General features: G+C 41.9%; 1 protein-coding gene across 1 annotated transcript in view; it reads left to right on the top strand.

The window, feature by feature from the left end:
* Positions 1-10,821, top strand: part of CPQ (carboxypeptidase Q) — a 154,814-nt gene extending 143,993 nt beyond the window's left edge. Inside the window, exon 8 of the mRNA XM_032181425.1 lies at positions 8,931-10,821. Within this exon, the coding sequence (XP_032037316.1) occupies positions 8,931-9,091 (161 nt within the window). The 3' untranslated portion in view covers positions 9,092-10,821. The remainder of the gene's footprint in view (positions 1-8,930) is intronic.
* The last annotated feature ends 692 nt before the right edge of the window (positions 10,822-11,513 follow it).

An 11,513-nucleotide genomic window follows, 5' to 3' on the forward strand; every position in this document is an offset into this window, starting at 1 on the left:
GAGGTGGGCAAAACACACTGGGCTGCATGCAGCTTTCTGAGGTTGTTGTGTCTGGAAACATCCAGCCAAATGGCAGGGGGTGCTTTCCCTACAGGGTGGGTAAGCAGAGGAAGAGCTTCCAGTGTCCTCCACTGGTGAAGCTTCGTCTGTTTATTCCCCATCAAGGGCAGTTCAATTTTAGAAACTGGTCAACCTGAGTAGAGCCACTTCCTTCTCTGAAACCTCATTTTCTAGGATTTTATGCAAGCGTAGATTGAATCCCCAGCTGCCACCATTCCTCCACCGCAACGAGAGGAAGGTTAGTATGCTGCAAACATAACTGTGATAATCCTGAGCTGTAATTTGGTCTGTTTAGTGTATCCAGAGGATTAATTCTCAAATGCATTAAGCAAAGTAAGAAATAGTGCACACTTCATATTGTCTCCCTTACGCTGTAGTCTCATTTAATTAGCCACTGAAACAACTGACTGAAAGATTTCCCTCTGCCTTGTTGTTTGAGTCATGAATTTTAAAGACTTTTGAGAGAATGACTCAGGAGGTGAAACAGCAGGACTTCTGATGTTATTTATAAGATCCGTACAGGAAAGTATTTCAGTGTCTGTAGCCATGCAACTCGGGCAACTTAACCTGTAATTTCATCATTTGAGACTAAATGACAGGAGAACGAATGCTGTCAGCGCCTCACTAAACAGCATTAACATTCTGCATTGTCTCTGCCTGCCTGAAAAATGGGTAATGAAATAATTGACATTAAAGCCAGATATCAAATACAGGTTGTCCCGTGAAAGAAGGAATGTACACTGAAATGCATGCAGGAACCATTTGCACTAATAGGATTTTCATTACAGTAATAGCTCTGAAGACTGCATGTAACTGAGGGCAGCCCAGAAAACATCTGGGCAACACCAGCACGAGCAGCAGGATGCTCCTCAGGGCTTGCAGCATGGGGGATGCAGTGGCATGGGGTAGCCCTCCAGCTAGCCCATCCTATGCACAGGTAATACTGAAGGAGATTTACTGCCTTAAGACTTGTGATGTCACTGGGTTTTTAGAAAGACACCGAATGAAAATAAAAAGTAGACTAAGAAGTTTTATTCCTGTTCAAATCTTTTATCTTTTTTTTTATTTCCATGCTACCTCTTTGACACATACCCTTTTGAGGAAAAATTGTGTCTCCCCACCTCTTCCCTGCAGTTTTGACCTTTCAAAATGTCTAGGGCAGCAGTGCTCCAGCTATGAGAAGCGAGAGGCTATTGATTCTGTTACTGTATGGGCATATACCTACCCCCCACGCCCTCATTTCAGAGGGACTGTGGGAACACGAAGTGGAGTTAGCGCTCTGGTGTAAGCAGGAAAATGCTCTTGTCTTCAGCATTTTGTATTTTCCTGGTACATAGCAGTTTTTAACTGCATAATGATTGTGATATGTCCCTTTGCCCCTTTTCTTCTGAGTACTCAGTGTAAAGAATATATATGTATTTCATCAGGTCTTGCTTTCTTTCCAAGGCATTGTATTTTTTGTACATTTCTGAATAGTGCCATTAATGTTAAGAAGGTCTGAAATCGGAATAAATTTGATAGTCAAGGAGTTTTACTTGTGTCTTATGGAAAAACCAGGAAACAAAAGCAATCTTCAATAGATGAAAAAAGGAATCTGTCTGTTGCGGACAGGAAAATCAGTGCAGAAATAAAAAATAAAGTTTCAGATCAGGTATTTGTATTTACATCTTACTATCAGCAGTTCTTCTGATAGCTTGTAGGCTTGTCTTGACAGTAAGATGAAGCTAGAAGGAGTAGGTACGTGGAATATGTGAGATGTGCACATATGAGTAATCTTGCAATGCTGTTTTTTGTGTTTTTTTTTTTTAGCTTCATAAACGTTTGGAAACATTGGGCAAAATATCCCTTGTTGAGGCATTTCCAACTTTGCTGTTAGGAGGAAGTATAGCTTGCTCAACAGGGCACTGGTCTAGGCTCAGATGTTTAACATTTATTCCTTTCTCAGCTGCTGTGAGAAAATGAATGTGCCATTTCATCTCTGCGTGCCTCTCTCACCCTGCAGTCCCTCTGGTCTATTTTGAGTGTATGCTCTTCTGAGCTGGAGTCTTTCTTTCTTTTTTTCTGGAGAGGTATATATACTGTGTGAAACAGTGGAGTAGCAATTCTGTCATCCCCTCTAGGGACTACTGTAAAGCAAAACCTAAAAAAGTTACACATTGCTTATATGTTGTTGTAATTCATTAACATATTAACTTCACTATATATGGCCATGTACACGTAGAGGTCAGTATCCCAAAGACCTAACTATGGTATTGAAGACCCAGCACACCCAAGAGACCTTACACAAACAGTGGGGAATTTCCAATTTTATCTGGAAGTTTAATGGAATAGTTGTGTGGCAAAGTTTTCCTGAAAGCAAAAACAACTGTGAGGTCATTGACAGGGCTGCGCAGCAGACATACGGACTTCAAGATTCACATTTGGCTTCCTCTGGCCAAATTCTGTTTGGTGTATTAAAAAGAAATGAAAACAAATGTAGGGAGGAATTTAATGCAAAATGTTTTGCATTGAAAAAAATGCTCTTTAGGTATTATTTGCTTTCCCCCTTAAAGATACCTGGGTTTTATGGAAACTGCCTTTCAAATCACGCTCATAATAACTAATTTTCCAGCCACTGTTTGCACAAATGAAAAATAATTGTAATGCTAAAATATCTGGCCACAGAGTGCAATTCCATTGATGACTTGGTACAGCAATGTACATGAAGGCAGCAGAGTGTCTGACTGTGACTGACAAGCAGCAGTGGTCAACGCTCACCATTCATTTTGTGATTCATTCATCCTCTTCCTGCTACAGCACCGTGTCATCTTATTAGGCTGGCAAGAAAAAAAATGTGGCATACACTTTATTAACACGTGAAGAATTGGTGTTTAATGTAGGTACGTTGTAAGTCAGGCAAATATTCCGCTCAGCAGCCAATTAATATTCACAGTGTGCGTTTCATGCTGAGATCAGAAGCTAGAAAGGCTGGGCTCTTTTTCAGAATTCCTCAACGCATGTTTGTGGACTTTCATCAAGATACTCTTACACAGCTGATTACTGAAAATACGTTGTCAGTATCAATTACCAAAGCAGCTGCTTTTACCTGCCTTATTCAGCGCATCAAACTGTGTGTAAAATAGCTGGTTATGCAGAGACTCGTGAAAGAAGTTTAAGACACGAAGGAGAGAACTGAAGAATTTGTTTGTGGTGTGTCCATCGTAGAAGATGTCTGAATTAGCCAAGGAAATGTCACTGAGGGTTACAGAGTCATAGAGAAAGGGTCAGTCTGGAGGGGACCTCTTGGGACCATCTGGTCCAACGCCCTTGCTTGAGCAGGGTTGACTACAGCAGGTTGCCCAGGGCTGTGTCCAGTTTGGATATCTCTGAGGATCTCCAAGGTACTCCAAGGATACTTCACAACCTGGCTGGATGACCTGTGCCAGTGTTTGAACACCCTCATAGTGGAAAATAAAAAATAAAAAGGAGGTTCTCAGGTACAGGTGGACTTTCATGTGTTTTATTTTTCATGTGCCCATTGCCTCTTCACCTGTCAGTGGGTACTATAGGGAAGAGTCTGTCTCCCTCTTCTGCATCCCCTTCCATTTGGTGTTTATACCCACTGAGGAAATCTCCTGAACAGTCCCTGCTCTCAGCCTCTCCTCCCAGGAGAGCTGCTCCAGGCCCTTAATGATCTCAGTGGCCTTTCCTCTGACTCTCTCCAGCAAGGAGCTCCAGATGGAGAGATGCGGTTGCTAGAGATGATGCCCCTGGTGCAGCAGCACAGAAGGAGGCGGATATTACTCCTTCTCCATGAGGTAACCACCATCTGGGAGCAGAGAGCAAGATCCTGATGGCATATTCATGACACTACCTTAGGCAAGCCACAAACAGAGCAAACGGAGAGGGCAGTGGGGTTTGCAATAGTAGCAGCAGCAGGACTTCAGACAACAGTTGCTATATTTGGTTGTTGCTTCTGGTAACAGTGACTGTAATTCACATTAATAAAAGGAAAATGACTGCTTTGGTGCAGTTTTACACTGTTGCCTTATTTTTCTCACTACTGCATGACAGTGATTTTGATTCATGAAGAAAGGCTTGTGCATGGTGGCAAAGCGTGGGAGATGGCTAGTCTTAAAGGAAGGTGCAGCACCTGGGGAAGCTAAGCCAAATTTATGTCTGAGGGGCTGGCTGAACTGTGTGTAGCAGGCCTGCAACGATTAGGATCAGTGTGTTTCCTAGAAGTGGGGTTGGATTGCAGGACACCTGCCTGCTGTGCTCAGGGGACCCCTGTGATTAATGATTTTGCCAGCTCGGATGACACCTGTATCACTCCAAACCCTCCAGCACAATTTGGGTTTTCAGCATTTGGTCACAAGAGAGCATGCACTGGTTGCACATGTTTTTAAAAATATTACCTTTGTGGAGTAAGTTGGGCAGGTGCTGCACAAGGGACTCTGCTCTGCAACCGAGCATGGAATCGGGTTCAGCAGCAGCTTGCTCGCGCTCACTAATAGGCCAGGTATAAGGAGGTGATCTCAGGAGCTGAGAGCAGCGAAACAAAAAAAAAAAACACAGCCCTCACAACAAAGAAACCCAAGCTGAGAAGTTGGAGGCATTAGCTGGTTATTTGCATCCGACCAACTTTTGCGAGCACTTCCCAGAAATGGCAGAGAAGCGAGGCTTCGAGGAGAAGCGGGTCGAGTGTGCTGTAGTTCCCTAAGCACACGCGTGGTCCTACCAAAGAGCAGGCTTTTTGATTTCCAGTATTTCTGATGCAGTCGAACAATAAGTACAGCATATTTGGCAGCTGCTTTTAACATTCTCTCTTTTCATGCCATTACATTTACTACATCCAGCTAGAAGTAATTTCTCAGTAAATTCTTTATTGGCCAGCAGCGTTCCTCATGTGATTTGCATCACTGTAAATGTGAACAGACTGCAAAAGGCCGATTAAAGGGGGTTGTTTGGCAAACATCCCCTTTTTCTTTATGGGTGTTCTTGCTCTGCAATCTGGAACACAAGGAAAGTAGCAAAAGACCGTAAAATGGGATAGTGGAGCACCAAGCCCATCGCTTGTTTTTTCTGTTTGAGTATTGTTTCCACCTGGAAATCAGAATTAAATACGTGATGCATACCTACATAACGCCTCCCTTCTGAGGATTTTTAAGTACTTAATTAGACCTTTCAGCGCTCTTGTAAGGCTGTGTGCTATTCACTTTGTAGGTGGCTAGCATGGAGATGGGTGAATAATTTATTGGCAGATTTATGAGGCATGGCTACTCATCTGTTTTACTTGACTGCTAGCTTATGCAGTTTGCAAAAATAAACCTCCATTTGTTACTATCTGTTGTTCCTGAGGGAAATGTCACCATCTAAACAGTAACAGCAACAACAAAAACTTAAATCATTTAGGTGAAAAAACAAGAGTTGGAGAATGGAGTTTTGAACTTTATATCTAGATTATTTTTTTCTGATTTCTCACTATGCTTAAAACTTCTGGAGGTGGCAAATTTGGCTTCCAGGTAGACTTTGTTGAGTGGCTGTGTAGGATCCAGTGTGGTCAGCCAGCCGATCTATGTTGAAATCTTACTGTCTGAAACATTATGCAGAATTCTTCTCTCCCTTTCTCCTAAATTCTGTAGGGTGACTGTTTATATGCAAAGATTTTTTTCTTCTGTTAGTGTTTTAGAAAAAGGGCTGTAGGATCCTGCTGACTTTATTTAGGTAATTCGACGTGACTGCAGTCTGCAGAGTATCTCAGAACTTCCCTCCTCACAGTCATCTGCACAGGTTCATCTCAGTCGTGGATGCATTTGCTGGAAAAGGGACAATATTCAGCGTCTTCCCACACCCTGGCGACCTCTGGAAGCCATAAATATCTGCTGGCAACTCACATTAGTACAGGGGAGCCTCAAGTTTGGAGTAGGAGACATGAAAATTGCTTGCAGTTATATCTGTGCCTGAGGGTGTTTCATGTCTAGAGGCTTTTGTGGGGTGCTTGCCTGTAAGCTTCTCTTGTATTCAATGCTAAGAATATAGATTTTCACTTTTGTTTCTAATTGCATAGTATAAAACTACTTTTGTGGGGTCTTTTCCTTAGTCTCATAAGATGTTTACAGGTCAGTGACTTAAATGATAGCCTAAGACATTAAAGAGACAGTGTGGCCAGTTTAGGAACCCTTCCATATTTTCTCTTCTCACACACTCCCTGACAAATCCTTCTGCCAGAGTTCTTAGTAATTGCTTATGTCAAAGTTAGATCATTTTCTGATTATTAAATCAATTTAGAGAAACAAATCTATTTCATCATTTTGGGGAGTTAAACATTACAAAGGGAAGGGTATTTATCCTTGTACCATTCACAGAGAAAAAACACTACTTTCTAAGTTCATAATTACTATGATTAGTGGAATGTCTACTACAAATTCCAGACAACACATTTTTACTCTAAGTCTTATAAAAATGTTCAAAAACTATAATGGATTTTCCTCAGTGACTTAACTCATAATGCATCTGTAGGGCAGGATTCCATCAGTTAAAGAATTTATCATAGTTCAGTTACTTTATGGCTGTATATGTTTAAAAGAATTCAGAATAAAATTTTAAAAGTGAGTATGAGTTGACATAAATTCAATGCTAAAATTATTGGAACATAATTCAGCACCTGTAACCAACCCAGTGACTTCAGTGGGATTGCATTGGTTCAAGTCAGTGGCAAACAAGTCTCTTAAGAGCAAGAAGAGACTCTTAAAATGAAATCACAAACTGTATAACCATATGCTGCAGCATTTGGTCTTTCTCTCTTATGAAGGGATCTTCATTCCATATGGGATGGAACTACAAAATGTGTTACCTTTCTTTTCTTCCCCCCTAAAATAGCACTGAAAGAAGCAGTCCAGGTCAGTTCCCATCATGGCAGTAATTGCGTAGTGAGAGCTGGACTGTGTCCAGAATGACTATGTGAGCAATCAAAACATATGTGTTGTAGGAATGTACGGTTATGCTGTGAGAAATGTTGGTTTCATTCTCTTCAAAGGCTTCAGGCATCTCAGTGAGACCAATAAGGATCATAACCGTGAGTCTTACGAACACACGTGAATTTATCAAAGCCCTCATCATCTGATGCTGATTTTCTACTGCTTGTAAATAAATATATGAATATTTATTTATTTGAATGATTTATTTATTTCATCTTTATAATCAAACAATCCTGGTTTTTTTCTGTATTACTTGACACAGTGGGAGTAATCTCAGTCTGTATTTCTGCCTGGGGCCTATACCCTTACTCTCGGGCTTGTATCACAATTTGTTTTCTCAGTTCCATGACTTATCAAGGAGTGGTGGTCTTTTGTGCTAGGTGCTTCCCACACAGAGAGCTGTGGACCTTCTAGCCCTGATCAACTTGCAGAGTTAAAGAATCAACACAGAGAAGTTAGAAGCATTGAATCAGAGTGCTGCTGGCAAATAGCACGTCTTCAAAATTTTGGGTGGAGTTTTGTTAGGATGGGAGGGTTGTTGAGAGAAAAACAGATGAAAGCTGATAAAATGGAAAGATGGAAGCTGTGTCCAGTAATGGGCTCTTCGTTATGTGAGACATGGACATACTGCAGAGAGTTCACTAAAGGTCCGTGAAGGTGATGGAGGGCCTGGAGCAGCTCTCTGAGGAGGGGTTGAGAGCTGGGACTGCTCAGCCTGGAGAAGAGGAGGCCCAGGGGATCTCATCACTGTCTGTACATCCAGGACAGGAGGCCCTGGGCACAACCTGGCCACCAGGAGGCTCCCCCTGAGCACCAGGAGCCCTTCTGTGCTGTGCGGGTGACGGAGCCCTGGCACAGGCTGCCCAGAGGCTGTGGGGTCTCCTCCTTGGAGCCCTTCAGCAGCCGCCTGGACGTGGTGCTGGGCACCCTGCTCTGGGTGTCCCTGCTTGGGCACGGGTGGCACCGGGTGACTCCAGAGGGCCCTACTGGCCTCAGCCACCCTGGGATCCTGTGATAAAACCACAAAGAAGAGGCAGAGATAATGAACTCAAAGGAATTGGAATGAGAAAAGGAGTCAAGGAGGGGCATAGGTTGGACCAGGAGAATGGCCAGAAGGAAAAGCACAAATACCACACCGGCATCTCTGCTGCAGCCTCTGGTGGGGCAGCAGCTTCTGCTCCTCTTGCGTTCGGTCTACTCCGAGGCTGTATTTGTGCTGCCTGAGCCCACACAGCTTGAGGCAGCTCGGTTCTTTCTGTGCCCGTGGGCCCAGGGGGAGGCAGCTGTTCCTGACGAGGCAGAACTGTGCCTTCACCCAACTCGCTGAGCCCCCGTTTGACAAGGGCTCCTGGCAGCTGCTGCAAGGTGGGCCCGGCTTACCTCGGGCTATCTGGAAAGCTGTGCTGAAACAGCACAGCATCGTCACGAACTGAGGCTCAAAAGTAGAAGCAAATTCCAAAAGCTTGCCTCAGCAAGGATACATAACGAAGCAGTCGCTAGCCATCTGAGCAGGCATAAATATTGGTATTACTTCTCACAACCAAAGACTTGGTTTCTGCAGGATTAAGAACAGAAGGAAGTGCCACCACGTGGGGGTTATTGCTTGGATTTTGCTGGTTGGGCTCTGGTAATCGTAGAGGAAAATGGATGTGTACTGTTACTGAGGAAACGAGCCTCTCGGGGAAGTGCAGCTTTTCCTCGGTGTGAATTTTTGCTGCCTCGTGCTCCGTCAAGTCAATTAACCTAAAACCTACAAATGGCACATGCCACGGCTCCGCACAGTTATTATATGGAACTTTATACAGTTGCATGTGGATTCAATAATAAACAGTGCAGGAATGGATTCAAGTTTATATTCCTCTTTAAATATTTGTATTCCTATAATGGAATATTGCCCATTTTTCTCCGTAGGTGCCAGCTTGCGTGATGACCTCAGTAAATACTTCTGGTTTCATCATTCTCAAGGGGACACGATGACAGTTCAGGATCCAAACCAGATGAATCTCTGTGCTGCTGTTTGGACTGTTGTCTCCTATGTAATTGCTGACATGGAAGAGATGTTGCCAAGGTAATAAAACAGCAAAAAAGAAGATTTCTGTTCTTCGGTAAAGATTGTGAGTCCACTAATGCATGTGGTCTACAGCTGTAGGAAATTCCTTTTTTTCACCCTGATTTTGCACATTATTATATATGCTTTCCTCAAAGTTACATACTCCTTTACACATTCCTGATTCTTTTTGCTATTTTAATGTTTTCCATTTGTGATTTTCAGTTCAAATTTCCTTTTTTTAAGTACTTTTTAAATTTCCAATGAAGGTATGATAGCTCTCTGTCATAGTAAAATACTCATTTATATACAAACTGATCTGGTGCAGCAGGAAAAAAATATAAGAAAATAAATTCATTGCATCAGAATAATTATTGTATTGAGTTAGTGAACGTGTTTATGTTATGAGTTAGTTTTCTGCCTTTCAATCTATGCGTTCATATGGTATCCTATTAACAAAACAGCCTTTTCTTCTTACGTTTTTAAGGTAATACTGTAGTTTTCAGGCTCTAGGACATATTAATCATAGAACCATTAAATGTCTTGGGTTGGAAGGGATCTTGAAGATCATCTAGTTCCAACCCTGTCCTGCCATGCGCAGGGATGCCACCTTGGCTGTTCTAATGGTAATATATAGTAAAATGTTCAGTTAGTTTACCATACCATGGTAAAATGGTATGGCTTTAGATAGCTCCATCAGCCCCTACTGCTGAATCTTAATGAAGGTTGCTTCATGCAAGACTCAGATAAACCAGGACCTAGAGGATAGAAAGTCAATAATGGGATTTCCAGCTCTCCAGACAGCAGCAGCTCCTGTGTTTCTTTGGTCACCTCCCCATGGAAATCTGTGCCTGTCCTTTTCTTTCTGATGGAAAACTCACAGTCGTGACATGCAGAGAATTGCGTGTGGCGGTTTTTCTCTGAAATGCCATGATGTTTCAGAGACGGCTATCACAGCTGTGATTTGTGACCTTCACTACTTGCCAGCTGATGTCCAAATGAAGTGTAAGAGCAGATATTGGTTCATGGTGCTGAAGCCATTCACAGAGCTGCCCCTCTCACTTTGCTGGGTCTCTCCTGCTGGAATTTAGGCAAGAGGATGCTGGAGCATGGGCACTTTTAAGGAGGAGTGAACTTGGGAATTTGATTATTATGTACTACCCTGTGGTTTGGTTTGGTTTGTTGTTGTTTTCTTTGTTAGTTTGCTTGGTTTGGTTTTGCTTTGTTTTTGCTTTTTTTTGTTTGTTTTGCCTTCCTGCTGCAAGATGATGTATATTCAGAGTTTCGGAAGTTTCCGTAAAGCAGATAACAACTGGTGTTGGGGAACATTTTAGAGCATATGATTTCTTCTCATTTCTTTGCAACATGGTGCTTGTTTGTGGTTTTAAATTTTACAACAAGCAGACTTGCTGATGTGACTAACTGCTGCAATATAATCAACGCAAAACAACGGATGTAACAAACAACACAGAGTATTAAACCAAATGGCAGGCAATCTCGTGTGCTGTTGATCAGTTCTGTAGTTGAGCAATAGCTTAGTGATGAGCCATTCATTTTTATGGAATTAATAACTGTGATACCTGTTTACAATGATAAACCCCCTAATAGTGGTTTTACATCAAGTTTATTAAACATTTCAATTTTCCCTCCAAATCATTTCAGGAACATAAAAGCTGCCTGAGATACTCTGCTATTTCCTTTTGAAGAAACAGTATTGAAATAAAGTTGGCAAAAATTTCCTATGCTTTCAAGGCATGTCGTGTGTGTGTGTGTGTGTTCATTTTTCCTTGCTTGTTTGGCAAGAGCAAAGCTAGTGGTGCTCACTGCTGACATACCCTCAACTATCTCTGAATCCAGCCTTTTGACCTTCATAGAATACATCAACTTTCTTCCACATCCTTTTTCCTCAAGGTATGCTGCTCTCTACATCAGAGGTTCAGAAGGATTTTCAGTGAGGTTACATTTATTGGTACAAGTCCTCACCTGTGCTCACTTGAAAACAGGGTTTATTTGTGTTTTTCTCCATTGGTGAATGAAATCCTTAATTACCTTAAGTCAGGTAGAGCATCTTTGGAGCCAAGAATGCTCGCTGGAGCGAAGAACAATGATGCTGTATGCACATTGACTCCAAAATACATCCCAAGACGTGCTTGTTGGCTCATAGGTTGAATAAGATAGGCCATAAAAATTAAGACCATAGTGCCCCTGAAGAAAATTTAACCTTCACAACGACTTCAGATACATAGTTCAGGAGTGAATACTTGCAGAGCAGATTTTGAAAAAATATATATTTATCAAGAATCAAGATCACAATCTTATTTTTATGTTAACTGAAATTAAAACTCTTTTATTTCTGAATTTGATTTTTCACAAAGATTTTTTTTCTTATAAAATCTGTTTTGGATTAAAATAAGACACAGTCTTTTTGATTCACCTCTTCTATTTGG

The sequence above is a fragment of the Aythya fuligula genome, chromosome 2, assembly GCF_009819795.1.
Source record: "Aythya fuligula isolate bAytFul2 chromosome 2, bAytFul2.pri, whole genome shotgun sequence".
Lineage (NCBI taxonomy): Eukaryota > Metazoa > Chordata > Aves > Anseriformes > Anatidae > Aythya > Aythya fuligula.